We start from the raw sequence: 17,298 nt of genomic DNA, 5'->3' as shown, positions 1-17,298 counted from the left end.
AGATGGTGATCGCTTCGGGACGAATTTGGCACTTGCTCAAAGATGTGGTGTTGCGTGCAAGGGTTAGGGGTCTCTAAGGAAAACTGTTGTTGACTCTGTTGTGTAGAAGCAATGAAGGCAAACACAGGCTCTTGTTTTCCTCTCTGCCCCCAGCCCCTCGCACATGCCTCCATCTTTAAAGCAGAGAGATAGAGAGGGTGGAGGGAACTGACCGCAGTCTTCCCCCCTGTCTGTCAGGTGCAAGATAACAACCAAAAGGAAAAGAAAAGAGGAGAAAACCCAGAACCACCCTTCCTCCCCACTCCCCCCGCCCCCAAACAGAACAGAACAGAACAAAACTTATTTCTTTTTAAAAATTGTAGCACAGAACAACATAACACATTCACAAGCCACTTGTTGGCACTGTGTACCTGAGTGAGGATTTCTAATATAGAACAAACAGCCATAAAGTTTATTAAAAAAAAAAAAAGTTGACGGGTGAGACTTCAGTGCTGGGGTGTAGCAGCTGAGTTACTGGCACTGTTTAACCCATAGCTTATTTCGATCTCTTCTTCTTGATGACGTTTTTGCTTGTAATTTTTTCTTTCTTTCTTTTCTTTCCGAGCCTTTTGAGGCTGAGGTCTATTTGTCAGCTGATGTCCCAACTATTTAAGACTAACAGTTAAAATAACAGTCAGTGTATGAGAGAGTTAATGTGCTTGGCCACTGGGAAGGATGAACCGGACAGGGCTTCTTCAAGTCCTCGGCTCACCACAGTCTGTTGGCCCTTATCAGTTGGCTTGTCCCGCAATGTGGTTTTCGCTGTCACTCCCATAATCCACATCCGGGTCCTCCTCCTCCTCATCGTACTCCTCGTAAATCTCTCCGTTGATGTCCTCAGCCTGGATCTCTTCCTTGATGTGGGGCTCCTCTCCCTTCGTGCCATAAGTGCTCTGGATCACGGGCATCCCGGGCTCCGGGCTGCTGGACACGCTCGAGTGCTCGGAGGGCAGGTGAGGGGACGGCATTCCGGCCATGGCGATGGCGCCGGGGTACACAACGCCGGCCGTCGCGATGGGGATCTGTGCTTGTTGCCTGTCACAGAAAGAGAAGGTGAGTGTGCACGGGAGGTCTCAGCTTTACTGCCTCGGTGCTGCCTCACTCGAACCAGCATTCGCCCAATTAGCCAAAATGTTCAAGTGACATCCTGTGCTGATTCTAGCATCTCACCTGCCCGTATTGTGCTTCATAGATCCGGGGGCATGAAGAATTGCCATTTGATAATTGGGGTAGTCCTACTTTATTATTATTAGGGGAAAATGTGGCATAGGGGGGAAATAAGCAAATTTACCCAAGACCTTGACTCCCAGATCATTTTGGCTTCACTATGACCAGGAGGAGTCTGACTTTTATTTTTCTCACAATGGAGCCTAAAGATAGTTCAAGTATAATGGCGGGTAATCTTTAAACTATTTACAACTTTCAAAATAACATTATGATACCCCCAAACATGAGAAGGTAACATGTTATCCACCTACTATGTGAAATGGTGTTAGCCCTTTGTGGGATCCGAGTCAGGGCTGGCCTCAGACAAACCACCTCAGAAATCGCCTATGCCTGCTTCTATTGTCCCACTCCATGGACTCTCTAAATCCTTTAACCTGGAAACTCCACCTTCTCGGGTTTGTACTGAACCTTAGAGATTGATTTAGCTGGTCCTGTCAGGGTGGGTTCACAGACATTCATGTGGGCTTCCTTCTCTCAGTCTTTTGAAGATTTACTCTGGACTCCAGAAAAGGACCCCACCCACCATGAACCTTGCATAGAGCACACTGGCTCTTTCAAAGGAGGGTGTGTGGCAGGTACCACCACTTTTGTTATTCATCATCCTCCTTCTGACTATAATTGGAATGGCGTTTGCTCTCCTAATTTGCTGGACGCCACTGTTTCAGGCATGAGTGACTTTATCCCTGCGTGTCTTGAGTTTTCCACAGTGTTACTGTAGGCAGCACACAACATCACTGTGTGTGAACTCTCTATGGGAAGCAGAGGGAACATCCTCCAGGCAGGTTCAAGTGCAGATGGAATGCCCCTGTCCACAAACTTGCTGTGTCCTAAATCTAATTTCTACTATATGAGATATACACACAGGAGTTGTGTGTTCATATGTGTGGGTGTATGTATGATGGGGAAGAGGTGGCTCAGCAAATCCACAGAAACCTGTGATTCATTTGGAATCCCTGTTAGGCTGTGTTATCTCAACGAAGCCGCCAGTGGTGAAATCTATCATGGTCAAACATTGGAAGTCATGAGCACCAGCCAGGCAAAGAACTGGCTAGATCTGGCATACCTCTAAGGTTCTAACTGCAAGCATAAAGACGATGCTTAGGATTGAATCGGATCTGCCTTCAGAGAAGTTGGGATAAAACCCTCAGAGGAGCAGGCAGCTTGCAGTGGCTCCCCCTCTAAACAAATAGATATCTGCCTGTCTATACAGTATGTAGGTATTCATGGCTTCATACAGGGTACAAAATAATCTTAGAAAGAAGGCTGCAGGTTCATTTCAAAAGGTTGCCCTGCAACTGAGTAGAAAAGAGGATTGAGGAGAGTCGTGTGTGTGTGTGTGTGTGTGTGTGTGTCTGTGTGTGTGTGTGTGTCTGTGTGTGTGTGTGTGTCTGTGTGTGTGTGTGTATTGGGAAGGTGGCTCTATGTGACACAGGAAGTTACCATACCCAACGTTGAAGTACTGTCGCATTTCCTGCCTCCGGTTCCGCATGATGGCCTTGTACTCCCCGATACGCAGTTTCTTGCCGTCCACCAGACAGGTGCGCTTTGGCCGAGGCTTGTACTTGTAGTCCGGGTACTTCTCCAGGTGCTGCTTGCTGAGGCGGGCCTGCTCCTCATAGTATGGCTGTTTCTCTAGGTTGGTCATAGCTTTCCAGCGAGATCCTGTGGAGACAAGGAGGTTAACAATGCCAATTTGCTGTGTTTCTAAGAATCCTAAAAAAAGGAGATGCTGTGGAGAACAAGAAAGAAGTTGAAAGAAATTGTTGGCCAAAAGCCAGAGCTATATAAACATGTTTCTGATTAGCAAGATCAACTTGAAAGGCGAGATTTCACAAGAACAGAGGTGTCTGCAAGAAAATTATGCACCCAAAGACACAGGCGCTGGGCAGTGTATTATTTTTGACTTGAATGAACAGTTTAACTAAACTTGCTTATTATGCACTGAAAAGCTCAAGAATTTCATAGGATGCAGTTACATCGATAAACGCTCCACATGAAGTCGTCCCATGTTGTGAGTCTGACTTACTGAGTCTTTGAGTATTTCTATGTGAGGGCATAGTGCTCTCACAAAAGTTCATATATCACGTGTTCTCAGAAACCACGTCTGTAGAAATCACGGGTTAAAAACGAACCCCTCTAAGTGGGGGGGGTGCATAGGATTGGGGGTTTCCATGTGTGAGAGCTGTGCTAAGAACATGGGCCATCTTGGGTCCTGGGACAGCTCACTGGGTGCAGGCACTGGTGGCTGGCCCAGACTCAGATGGTGGGTGGAGAGAACTGACCTACAGGAAGTCACCCCCTATCTCCACGTGGGGTCCCCCAGGCTCACAAGGTAAGTTACAATGGTTTTAAAAATGACATTTTGTCATCTTGCTATTGTCCTATGAGGTAGATACCATTCTAGCTATTTTCATAATGAGAGAACTGATTTTCACACACATGAAATCGCCCACCCAACATCATGCAGATCTCACTCATAAATGTCTGTTATAGACACATGTACCATAATAAATATGCACTGAGCCAGACTTTTATTTTAATGACCCCCCCCCTCCACTGAGCAAGACTTTTATTTTACCGATTCCTCCTTTAAGAGGAAAGATTTCTTGTCTCATGATTATCTGTGTTAGTGGCAGTGACTTTTTTTTTCCTTTTTTCTGTTTTGTGTTTAATCTAACTTGTATTTATAGAGAAAAAAAAACAAATTTGAAGTGTCACTAAAAATAGCATGTGCTAATTCTCAGTTTAGATGGGGTCTTGATTCTGTCAGTGTGGCCATGTGTAGTAAGAGTACCGGTCGTGGGGTTAGCGTAACCATAAACCCAGACTTTAAGATCTAATCGCAGGTGAGGCATGCTTCTCTGAAACAAAGCAGCACTACCGGAGTCAACCGCAGGGGCTGCTCACAGCTGCAGATGGTGTGTGGCCCCCTCCTTGTATCCAGTTTTAGCCTGGAATTCCATCCTCAGCATGTGTTGGCCAAGAAGGGAAAGCTAATCTGGCTGCGGGGTGCTTGGAGGTAAGTCTATCTGAGGAGTGAGGTGGTGAAGAGCAGATGTGATCACTGGTGGAAACTCGAATGGGATTCTGGCAGTTCTATAGGGAGAGGGTAGGAGGGGGAGAGAGAGAGAGAGAGAGAGAGAGAGAGAGAGAGAGAGAGAGAGAGAGAGAGAGAGAGAGAGAGAGAGAGCGCACTTTCCCTATTTCCTGCCACTCAATGCCCTGTACTCTTAGAGTAAGAAGACCATCACCCCAGGTATCTTAAAAAATCACACCATCTCATCAAGTATCCTGATAAGGAGAGAAAGAGACCAACTAATGAAGCAGGAGTGCAGTCCCTGCCTTTACGCATCTTTAGGGAAGAGCTCAGAAGAAGCTGTAAACCCTAAACTCAGGCAGAGGCAGCACCTTGCCAAGCATTCTTGCCTAGGGATGAGAGGAGCCTTCAACGTATGCAGTTTTGCAGTGCAACGTGAGAAAGTGGATGGGGAAGCCTGTGAGCAGGTCTGTCAGAAGTGTTTTAGACAGGTTGCCCCCAATCCAGATAGATTTTGGTTTTGTTTTATTCCCAACACAGTTCAGGTTAGAGTTCAAATAGCAGAGATGTTTTCCATTCTAAAACTTCTGCTTGAGCAGCATAGTCAGTTTGTTCAGACCACATTATTTTAAGTACAGCCCCAAACTCTGCTTCATAGTACACACGAGAACATTATCATTCATAACAATAGCAAAATTATCATTATAAAGTAGCCATAAAGTACTTTTATTGTTGGGGGTCACTGCAACATGAGAGACTATAACAAAGTGTCACAGCATTAGGAAGTGTCACAGCATTAGGAAGGTTGAGAACCACTGGCTGAGAGCAAAGCCTACCTTTAAAAAAAAAACAGAATATAAAAATAAGGAAATCCATTTAGGCTATGAAGTATTGAAGATAATTCCCATTTTTTTCTAAAATATTTTATCTCTAAAGAAAGGAATGCTTACTCTTAGAGGTGACCTGCCTTAGACTGGTAGCTGATTTAATATTTCCTGTCTTGTGCATGATGCTGGGTTGGTAGGGTGAGAATTAAAACTCTCCCCTTCACCTCCTGAGAACACCCAGTCTTGAGCTATGTTCGAAACGACAGGGCCACATAATAATGGCAATTTTATTTTTTTTAGAGACAGTGTCTCTCTGGGTAGCTCAGGTTAGCTAGTCTTCATGCTTTATAATATACCACGGGCTGGAATTACAGGCATGGACCCTCCCACTACTCCAATTACATATTTATTTGTTCATAATTATGAATTAAGATAGCTTAGGTACCAACTGGGATGTAGAGGCTCAACTCTATCTTCAGACCATGCAGTCTCAGTTTGGAAACAAATCCAGTTTACATCTTTAATTATTCCCCTGGGTGGGGATAGCCAACTGGAGACTTCACCTTAGTCTCAATGGCTTCCCCAAAATAATAGCTGCTGACTGCAGGGCCCTAAATACAGTCAGGGAGAATGCTAGCAAAGACATTGTGGTGGCCCACCCTGTCCCCACAAAAAGATGAAAACAGTTACTTGGTTTGGTTTGTGCCTGCAGTACATGTACAGTGCAGAAGTGGTGGGTTGTTTGCAAGGCAAATGAAGAGACTGTAGGGAATGCCTTCTGATAACAAAAGAGTTATCAGTTGCAATGAAAACATATTTGATGCTCAAAGTAAGAGAAAATAAGGAGTCGTTTTTTATTTTTTCCAGACTCTTCCTCTGAGTCTGGCAGTAGGCTCCGGGAGGAGAAGGAGAGGGAGCTGAGCAGCAATGTCATCTCTACGGGGCATGTAATGAATTTGCACATTTTACTCCGACTACTGTATATCTAATCAGAAAAAGATGTCCCCCAGTCCCTGATCTCGAGCCAAACAGTAAAAGGTGATTCCTTATGTTAACAATTTCAGCAGAATGGCTTATTAAAACCAGATTTTAGGGTATTATAAAATGCTTAGAAGCCCTTTAAAATGTCAACTAGGATCCCCAGAGACTACATAAAATGTCAACCCAGCTCAAGCGCCTGTTTTAAGCAGAATGAATTAGCAGCATGCTGTCGGAGGCTGTTATCCAAAACAGTCGGTAAAGAGAGAAACATCAAGCCTTCTTTGTACTTTTCCATGAAATAGGCCACTCAGAACCGTCGTGCGGCTATTTGAAGATTTTATATTTATTTAAAGCTATGACTAAATACTTAGGGCCCCCCCCAAACTTCAGTGTTTAATTTTTGGGTGACTAAAATTGCCCCATGTCTAATTAATGTGGCTGTATCAGGAAGACTTGGGCTGGAGCCATCTTCTATGTAGATTGTAACAGCAGAGGTCATATGGTGAGGCTCACCTTGAGTCAGAAAAGATTTTCCTAGCCACTTACTGCTATACCATAAGGAATCTTTGCCACATTTCCTAGAAATAAAATGACTATCTTTCAAAAAACTTTTCAAGTTTTTTTTTTCTCTTTTTATTCTCTCTGTGTGTGCAACTGATTGAGTTTGCCCATGGGTCCAGATGGAGGGTGTTGGATAGTCTGGACCTGCAGTTACAGGTGGTTGTGAGACTCCTATCATGAGGGCTGAAAACCTAACTTGGGAAGCAAGTGTCCCTAACCACTGAGCAGTCTGCTCTTTTTTGTAGAACAAAGTTTGAACCAGTGAGAAGGATTTAGCACCAAGCTCACTTATCAAGTGATTCCCGATGAAGCATGTGCAGCATGTAGAACATGGTCCTAGCATTTAAGAGGCAGAGGCAGGCATGGTCCTAGCATTTGAGAGACAGTGGCAGGAATGGTCCTAGCATTTGAGAGGCAGAGGCAGACATGGTCCTAGCATTTCAGAGGCAGAGGCAGACATGGTCCTAGCATTTCAGAGGCAGAGACAGACGTATCTCTATGAGTTCTGGGCCCACGTAGCCTATCATTAGTTCCAAGGCAGCCAAGGCTGCATAGTGAGACCCTGTCTTAAAAATAAAACCAAATTTGAGTAATTCGTGAGGAGGAGAGGATGAAGTAATTGAAGGGATGAATAGATCAGAGATGGCGTGGACATTAGGGACGTCTGTTCCAGCTACGTCCTTTCCAGCACTGTACTTTGTACAACTTTGTGTTGGAGTCACACTTCTGTAAGGGAACACCACTGGTTCTAATCTCTCAGACTCCATGCATGGATTCATCTGAAAACTATTTTAGAAGGAAATAGTAAAGCACACATGTGTAAGTGCGTGTGTGTGTTTTCTATATATGATCTGGTTGGATTACAAGCGCCTTGTAGCCGGGTTGGCATCTATTGCCTTGGTTGGGGTTATGGGATTATGAATAGAATAACAGTTACTATGTTTAGGCAGCCAGCTCATTAATGTGCCCGAAAAGATATATCTTTATAATGTGGGTACAATTCCAAGAGCATCATCAATTTTAATAAAGCTTAGGTAGTTTAGGTGTATGCTGCTACTTATTTTTCAAGGCCTAATTTTTTTCCCGATGGAGTTAGGGACTTCCGTTCTGAACTCTTACTGTCAGAGAATGGGCAATGTAAATCTTGTCTTGCTGCCATAGTCCATCGTGCCAGTTGGAGATAAAGGTGAGGATAATGATGCTAACATGGTAATGACCAGGCCAAAAGCACAAACAGAGAATAGAGCCTTTATCTCCTTTCAGCTCAGCCTGGCTCTTGCCTTAAACCAGTTTACACTAAGTCTTTCCTTATCCATGCCCTCCCTAACCATCTCCTCGTGTGCTTGAGTGTCTGTGCTTTGGAGTAAGGGTATATTTTGTCTTCTTGTACACTGGGAGCCACAGTGGTAGGTAAAGCTGCTTTTCAAGTCAATGAAAAACTATTGCATGTTCCTTAGACTTAGCAAAAGCACAGTCGTCTGCAGGGTTACTGAAAGTAAAGGTCCTATTCTAGGCCTATGTCCTCCCCTCCTTCCGCCAGCGCACCACGCATACCAAACAGAACTCCAACATCCTTATGCTTCTTCCAAGGAGGGCAAGACAGGGATGAGACCTGCCTGTCCAGTTCACAGATGGAACGAAGAAGTAAAGGTCCCGGGGTGCTTTGTTGTCCTTTGGGCCCTCAGTGATGGTACTGCTATTCTGGAATATTAACAGAACACAGGAGCAGCCTGCCTTCCACACCCATCATCTTTCCCTGAGAGCAGAAGACAGCACAGCCCAGCACAGTACGTCTCCCGGCACACACTCAGTCTTCTGCAACCTCCTTACCCAGTATCTTGCTGATGTTGGAATTGTGCATGTCGGGAAAGGCCTGAAGGATTTTCCTCCGTTCATCTTTCGCCCACACCATGAAGGCATTCATTGGACGCTTTATGTGGGGCTCGTTGCTTCCACGTCCCCTGGATTCCCTGTAAATTCTTGACTCTGAGACTCCAGCGCTTCCTAGAAAAGGGGAACAAGCAGCACTTATGTCAGTGTGGAGGCTTTGGCAGGGTTTCTCCCCGATGACTGTTTTCTTCGGCTATTAAAATATCAGAAAACAAAAAGTACTTTTGATAATGGCACTGGCAGTTCCTAAGGCAGATGCTTGCTTACGATGTGTCTGTGATAAGCCTGTGGCAGCAAATGTTTGTATTTTTAACCCAGTTCTCATTTCGCCCTGGGTTTTCGAGGACTGTGGATGGCTTCAGCATTTACTTGAAAGAGTCCCAGAGAAACCTGGGACTCACTACGTTTGGATCCTATGGGAAAATGGGCGAGTTAGTCTCTGAGCACACCAGTGCTGCACCAGTACAGAAAGAATCTGGTCAAAATATGGGACGCTCATGGGTTCTGCAGGAAGCAAAGAGACAGTGAGGACTTGAAGTGTCTATACCCCCTTTTTGTTTCTGAGGACACATTAGCAAAAACATGCTAGAAAGAATTTCAGTCAAAACAACACAAATACCTCTCTTTGATGTGGTTGGTGTTTCTTTTCAATCATGTGTCAGTATATGTAATGACTGTCTACCTTGCCCACAAAAGGCACTGGAGAGTTGGAAGAAAAGAATCAATTAATGTGTATATTACGATTGGTTCTTAAAAACACAAATGCACATTCCACTGGATGTTTTTCCTCCTAGCATGTTAAGCTATCAAAAGAGACAAGGTGATGGTTGTATTCCAGATATCAAGGCCACTGACGACAAGGGACCCCTTTTCCCTGTGAGTCACCCTGAGCCTCAGGAAGATGCGCACTTCCTCCTCTGGCCTTATCAGACCCAGTAAGGCATCTCCTGCAGAGTAGTCCACAGCCAAGAAGCAGAGGTGCTCGAGTTTAGATAGTGAGGACAACGGGAGCCTGGGAACAGGGCACTCTGCAGCTAAGACTTCATCCATACAAACAAAAACAGCATAAAGAAGATGCTGGAGATTTCTCGTACCTCTACTGCAAACAAGATCACATCTCCTCTTTGTTAATACCCCCATTCATCTGTATATCTTAATTAATTTGAAGAATGGGTAAGTAGTCAATATTGCTTCTGTACAATTGGCAAGGTGAAAACAACCAAATAGCATCTCTCTAGAAGCACACATGGTTCTTAGCTCAGCATCTCTCTAGAAGCATGGTTCTCAGCTCAGCATCTCTCTAGAAGCACACATGGTTCTTAGTTCAGCATCTCTCTAGAAGCACACATGGTTCTCAGCTCAGCATCTCTCTAGTAGCACATATGGTTCTCAGCTCAGCATCTCTCTAGTAGCACACATGGTTCTCAGCTCAGCATCTCTCTAGTAGCACACATGGTTCTCAGCTTAGCATCTCTCTAGTAGCACACATGGTTCTTAGCTCAGCATCTCTCTAGTAGCACACATGGTTCTCAGCTCAGCATCTCTCTAGTAGCACACATGGTTCTCAGCTCAGCATCTCTCTAGAAGCACACATGGTTCGTGCTCATCTATTACATGCTCCTTGCTCAGTGTAGACTGGAAGCTGCTTTGCATATGAGCATCGCTAAATTAGACACTGGCGGCACAAGCTTCTCTGCCGTGGTGCTTTATTGCCAGAGTGTATTTTATCATGCGAGCATAACTTAAAATTGATGAAATGTGTTACGACCAGTAATTGCCTCACCATTGACAAACAGCAGCGCTAATGCACAACAGCATCTTTTGGAAATGTGTTTGTAACTAGGGAATGATTGTGGCACATCTGCTGTTTCCGGTCCTTACACCTTACAGCAACATAAGCCACGAGAGCAGCAGTGTGGGACTCCGTCAACTCTAAATAGGCTCTTTGTATGTACGCAGACCAGGTTTATTCTGGGAAGGCAACGGCTGCAAGATTTTGTTTTTTCTGGCTCTCCAATTGAATAAGTTCAATTGCGACAGGATCGTGGAGTTAGATATTCGAGCTTGGCTAGCTTTTGGCTGGTGAGAATCTTAATGGCCAGAGGAGAGTGGGTGCTGAAGTCTCACAGGGATCCCCCTCTTCCTGTTTGAGTCTCAGTGGTTTGCTGAGATTGAGTCTCTTCCAGCCTGCAGCAAGGCTGGGCCACTGAAGTCCTAAAACACACATGTTACCTGGTACCGGAAGGAGAACCCAATTGGGTTCTGTATAAGAGAAACTACAGTTTCTTCTTATGTTCACTTTGCTGTATCAGCTGAACTGGGCATCTCCCTGACTGCCAGCTGTGCTGTCTGAAGTGACACGAGGCTGAGGTATAGGAAAGGAGCGTGGCACTCCCTAAATGGAGTGCTGCTTAGTTCGCACGTATAAAGAGCCTATTTAGAGCTGATGGAGTCCCTTACTTCTGGTCTCTGTGGCTTACATGCTTAGTGTTGTTGGGTTAGAGTAGGTTTTTGTCAATGTGTAGATAACGTAGCAGGTGAGGCTGCAAATTGCAAGAAAAATGTCCAGGACCTGTCCTTTGAACTGTGTGCCTAGCTGATAATGCAAGCTGCAAAATGAGCTGATAGATATGTAGTTGTACAAAGTTTGGCGTACAGGGAATAGGAGGGCGAGAGGCAGGCTGGCCGCTAGACAAGGATATTTGCTTCAGAGTTATGTCATTTTAGACCTGAGTCCTGCCCTGTGGCAGTTACAGCCCTCTGATCCTGAGGGAATGATTCCAAACCACTGGGGGGCAATCTTCTTGTCTGCAGAGGCACTGACAAGTCTCATTGGGGTGGAAAGATGAGCAACAGGGAGTGCCTGGCACACGGTGACCGGTGACCGCAGTATATGTGAGTCCCCACTGGGATGGTCAGGTAGGCAGTGACCTTTCTGCCTGTTCTTTTTGCTGTTTTAAGCAGCTCCAAGTCTACCCTCCCACTCCATCCTGGAGTATAAATGAGTAATAGCCACAAACCGTCAGAATCTCCACTCATATTGAAATCCATCATTCCATGGCTAAATTTCCCTTCTTCATTCTGTTTAACTGCCAACTGCTGAGTCAGGCTCTCCAGTGTTGTTTTTTCCTTTAAAAAAATAAATATAAAATGAGAATCTTGAACCTATAATTATTCAAAGACATTACTCCCCTCAGGCCATATATAATAAAATTGGCTTCTGGGAGCCATGGGATATTGGTGTATTCACCTTTACATGTTCAACACAGCACACTAAGGCAATTAAGGAAACTAATCAGCAGGGGTTTGGACTCTTTCAAACCCCTAGAAAGTCTTGGCATTTGGGTTTTCTGTGCCTAAAGGAGCTAGGTTGCTTGCTATCCTGGGAGAAAACCTTTCCCAGCTACAAAATGCACGTAGCGATTTCCTATCAGCATCCTCTTCTGTATTTGGAAAGCCTGTATTTGTATTTGATTCAGACAGTAGAGGTGTTGAAGAAAGCCTTCCAGTATTCAGGTGAGCAACTCACAGAAACAGAACTCAGAGAGGGGCCTCTGCCAGCTGCCACCTTCCCAGCTGCCTTTTACACTGACCACACCAGGGTAATGAAGGCACTTAAATATTCACTGCGAACTGCTTGTCAAGGCTTCATGCATCCAAGGGAAGTGACCTGTAACTTAGGCCACAATTTGATTTGGATTGCTCAGCCAAAATATTGAGTTGGTGAATTTTTGGAGATACAAATAGACATAAATTAAATCTCAAAGTCATCTAGTCATTTAAAAGCATGCAGTATGTGGCTTACATTTATGGAAAACATGGTGTTTAAAAACTAAATGATGTTCAAGAAAAATATAATGCTTAATCTCACCCACACAAGATATTAAATTGCTTCCAAATTAAGAAACTGGTTGACTTTGAGAACAGGAAAAAGCATGCAAAGAGAGGCTGCTGCCCCTCTCAAGTTTTCCAGCCACACTCTTTGGATGATACAGTTCCAAGACAGCATCATGAAAGGCAGCCACTGGCTTCTATAGCTTTTGCTCAAGTCTCTTGATAAATTGCCAGATTGTTGGAGAGATGGTCATGAATGACACTGGAGGATCATATACACCACAGAACATAAACAACTATTGAAGATCATTGTCTTATGGGAGAAAGAGCCCAGAAAACGCAGTCACAAAGGACTAATGAAGTACTAGAATCCTCAGTACAGTACAGTCTTTGTCTTGACAAACCTTTGACAATAGTACAATTGTAAGAACTAGATTAAAATTTCTCTCAAGTCTGTGGCCTTGGAAGTCTGTACTCCATTCATCAGAGTCTCTATCTGACTTGATGGGAAAACTATCCGCATACAAGAGGACCCGGTTCACAGTCACTCCCACAGAATCACCCAGCTTGTTGAAGGAAGTAGACTCTGTCTGACCCAGTTTGTTTTGGGTTTTTGATTGGTATTTCTCACAGCTTTGTAACCTTTGGATTTCTTTCTTTTCTTTCTTTCTTTTCTTTCTTTCTTTCTTTCTTTCTTTCTTTCTTTCTTTCTTTCTTTCTTTCTTTCTTTCTTTCTTTCTTTCTTTCTTTTTCTCTCTCTCTCTCTCTCTCTTCCTTCCTTCCTTTCTTCTTCCTTTCTTTCTTTCTTCTTCCTTTCTTTCTTTCTTCTTTCTTTCTTCTTTCTTTCTCTCTTTTTCTTTCTTTCTTTCTTTCTTTGTCTTGCCTAAGGGAGTCTGCTGTAGGCACTCAGCAGAATTCAGAAGTTCCAAGGACACTAGCTTAACAGGCTGTTTTTATAGTGAGTGTAGCCATTAAATGTGTACATGCACATGCACAAGTATACTTAAACAAGCGCAAGCGTGCGCGCGCGCACACACACACATACATACACACATACACACACACACACACACACACACACACAAACACGAACACACCACTGACCTCCATCAACAACATCCAAGAGTGTCCTGGTCAAAGAAAACACGACAGTACTTCTTTCAGGAGGGAGAATGCACACATAGTACCTTTCAAATTGTGAACGTTTGATTCAACAGTTGGCAGGGAAACAGAACTCTCTGCAGCATGACTCTTAAGACATTTAAAGAGGGGAAGGAAGGTGTGATTGGAGGGGCTGGGGGACGTGTGGTATGTTTACAGTGGAGCCAGAAGACAAAACCAAGCAGAAAGCCAAGTCCTTACAATTCGGTGTGGAATTCAGTACTACATTAAATCTTACACACATTTCTCAGGAGTCCCGGTAGATATTCATTTATTCAGAAACAGAAGTAAATGAGATGATATGGTGGATCAACAAAAAAAAGCGAGTCGGATTTAAAATAGTTTCCGCCGCCTAAAGGAGTTCCTTTCCAAAAGGAAGGAATCAGTCAGATGTCGTAAACACCGATGATGTGAAATAGTCCTCCCATGGTCTTCCTTTCAATTCCCCATGTCCCCAACAGCAAGCTTCTAAGCAGTGGTTCTCAACCTGGCTGTCTCCACCCCTTTGGGAGTCAGGTGACTCTTTCATCCCAGTTGCCTAAGACCATCAGAAAGCACTGATATTTACATTATGATTCAAAAGAGTAGCAAAATTAGACTTATGAAGTAGCAACAAAAATAATTTTTATGGCTGGGGGTGGCCTTAAAGAGTCACAGCAGTAGGAAGGTTGAGAACCACTGCCCTAAAGGGACTGACATGGGTGGTATCATTTCTAAGACTCAGTCATTTGAGATTATACCCTTTAGTTTTAATATTTCCTTTTACATAATTCTCTATTTGTATGTTCAAATACTGCTAGGAATAAGAATATTTAGCTCTCAGTCCTCAGATTTAAATTTTGTCTAGATAGAATCAGCTTCAATAAATAAGACGATAAACATAAGAAGTGGGAGCAGGGTGTGGTGTCCCAGGCCTGGTGATTACAGCTTTCAGGAGGCCAAGGCTAGCCTGAGGCACACAGTGGGAGTGAGGGTACCCCATGGTACAGAGTCATGCCCTGTCTCTCTTTTGAACAAACCATGGACCAGAAAGACTGACCAGGTAGCACAGAGGTAAATGAGAAGGTGCTAGAAATCGTATACACAAAAGTTTGGAGAACTGGGATGTTGACCAATAAAGATTAATTTTCTCCCAACTTCATAAACTTTTCCCCCCCACTGGGATCAGATTAATAAAATGATATCAATGATAAATTTTATAGAAATTGCCATGGCATGCCTTAGTTTCCTGAGCAGTTTTTTAAACAAATGCATGATACTCAGGCTTTCCTTGGCTCTTAATACTGTTTAGAAGAGGACCTGAAACGCCCCTACCCTCATGCAGTTAGAAAGAGCAGTGGCAGCAAGACACAGACCTTTAAAGATGTTGGCAAAAGTTCTTTCCTGCTGGGCTCATTGCAGAGTCGATGAAAATAATTCCACCAAAGTGGTCAAAGCAGAGCATTGGTGCAAATATGAGGAGGAGTCAAACACAGTGGCCCATATAGATCCCTCTTGATTAAAAGGGAGCAGTTGGACAGCAACCAGATCTCTTTTGGAAATAGGCTCCTATTTGGCTAATCAAGTCTCATAGAAATCTGCAGGTATGTAAGGGGAAATGTTAGGTCAGTTCAAGAGTCTCTACGACTTTATCTGATCCTGCCTTGTCCTGAGGGAAGGTCAAATGATTGTGCTCAGCCTGAAGAATAGGAAAGCGCGCAGCTGCAGTCCTGGCCCTCGGACAAAACACTGCAAGCCCAAGGACGGGCTGCTCAATGTAGTGAGTTCCAGGCCAAGGGACTACAAAACAGTCTTGATCTCAGAAAACCAAAGGAGTAAAAGAAAGCCACCCATTTAGACCAGATGACTCCAGGGACGCACATGAGTACTTTTACAGCTCTTCTTGGAGTCTTCCTGTTCACAGTGAAGAGGCAGCTGGCCTGCGGCTCGGTAGCTTTCCCTCTGATGAGCATAATAGAAAAAGGGTACTGCACTGCTTGTATATGACACCAGACCCTGTTGGGACCCAACAGGAAGGGCAAAATATACTTATCCTTTCTGCCGGATTGGCAGGGGGTGACCAGGATTCACAGTGAAAGGGACATATGCAAGATGAGAAAGTCTTTAGATAAATCACTTAAGAAGTCTGAGTCCCAGGGCTGAAGTTTTAAAATGGGATTTAAATGTAAGACAGATTCTCATTGGCTTACTAATGTTTAAGAAATTTATATTTTTGACATTAAAAAGAAAACTTTGTGGAGAAAATGCTGAAAAAAAAAAAAGACAGGGTCAAACATGCAGACGGGAGTGGTTGTGAGCCTCGGTTTCCTACAGTAAAAGCAAAAAATATCCATGATGAAAATGAGGTTTGTGTTCTCTAAGAAATGCTTGCTCTCTCTCCCCCACTTGTGTGTCATCTAAAGCAATGCATTTCATGTTTATGTTTTTTTTTTTAATTTCCTTTCGATACTTAGGAATAAGCCCAATTTCATGTCTGCACTTGTCCAAAAATCAGGAACTTTCTTCCATTATAATTACATAAAATTAAAGAGAAAACTGAACATTCACAGAGGACAGAGGGGCCATCTTTGTTGATCTTTCAGAGTGCAGTCAAAAGAGAGCACAAGGAGGGACTGAGCGAACATAGGGTCTTTTCTTTAGTTCTATGGTCTTAAATTAAACAGTGCATGGAGAGATGGGTTCCCTATCCCTTCTCTGAAATTGGGATTCATACGGCAGTGAGCATTGCTCCCCACCAGGCACGCAGACCCAAGGAGTGAGCTAGGCTGTGGATCAGCTGCCATAATGGACATCTCTGCAACGAAGCGCACAGAGCTACACAACAATAAAAGGCACAGGCATGTAATGACAAAACAGCGTGTTGACTTGGTCGCAGCTAAACCCCTCTGGCTGCACTCCCTCGCTTCACTTTCATGGTCTCCTGCTACACTAGTGACACAGAGAATAAAGAAGTAGCAAAATAGAAAAGAAAAAGGATTTTAGTCCTCTAATTATGTGAGCCTCACAGCCCACCAGAGACATTAGAAGATTATTCATAATGTCATGACTTATCAGCTGGGGATGTCTTCATCGGCTTAAGTAGAAGACTAAGACGCTATGTGGAGGTCCCACCCCTCAGCCCTCAATGAAGAAGCTATGTGAATGTCCACCCCCTCAACCACCAGCTCTGTTCTTGCATATTGATAGCTCTCTGCTCTATAAAATCATCGTCCACCCACATAAACTAACAGCACAAATGGGAGAAAAGTCTTTCTTGTAAATTATGTATAAATTACATATAAATACACACACACACACACACACAACATACATTAAGAAACAGAAATCTTTCTTCTAACTTCAACAGACACATTTCATAGAGTATGGTAAGATTTGTGAAATTTCTTTAACTTCTATCTTTGTTAGATTATGTACAGACACTCTGGGCATCCTGGATTCTGAGACCCTTGACAAATAAGAGAATCAGAGAAGTTTACGGGCCTGCCAATCAAGAGAGCAGGATGTGTCTGTCTGTTCTCTGGTCTAGTGAGATAGAAAACTAGTCTCAGCTAATTCTGCCCCACCCCCATCTTCAAATCAATTTGAGGTTCAGGGTTAAGTTTTGTTGTAAATATGATCTGCTGCTTTGAAATCTGGTAGCAAGCTTCAGGAGATGTTTCTTGAAGTATAATGGCATCTAAACTCACTGGTATAGTGGTCGTAAGGCAGCCAACTGGGTAGCCATGCTTCCTTACAAAGGGA

General features: G+C 43.8%; 1 protein-coding gene across 13 annotated transcripts in view; it reads right to left on the bottom strand.

Annotated features, from left to right (window-relative positions):
• Positions 1-331: 331 nt before the first annotated feature.
• Positions 332-17,298, bottom strand: part of Sox5 (SRY-box transcription factor 5) — a 944,504-nt gene continuing 927,537 nt past the window's right edge. For 9 of the 13 annotated variants that reach the window (XM_085839787.1, XM_085839784.1, XM_085839788.1 and 6 more), the window contains 4 exons: positions 11,583-11,691; positions 8,503-8,676; positions 2,712-2,928; positions 332-1,074 (listed from right to left, as the gene is read on the bottom strand). In XM_085839787.1, the coding sequence (XP_085695913.1) occupies positions 771-1,074; positions 2,712-2,928; positions 8,503-8,676; positions 11,583-11,691 (804 nt within the window). In that variant the 3' untranslated portion in view covers positions 332-770. The remainder of the gene's footprint in view (positions 1,075-2,711; positions 2,929-8,502; positions 8,677-11,582; positions 11,692-17,298) is intronic. The other 4 variants (XM_029478842.2, XM_085839791.1, XM_029478850.2 and 1 more) reach the window with 3 other exon arrangements.

The sequence above is a fragment of the Mus caroli genome, unplaced genomic scaffold, assembly GCF_978045245.1.
Source record: "Mus caroli unplaced genomic scaffold, Mus_caroli_1 scaffold_7, whole genome shotgun sequence".
NCBI classification, from domain to species: Eukaryota; Metazoa; Chordata; class Mammalia; order Rodentia; family Muridae; genus Mus; species Mus caroli.
This window is presented reverse-complemented; position numbering and strand designations above follow the sequence as displayed.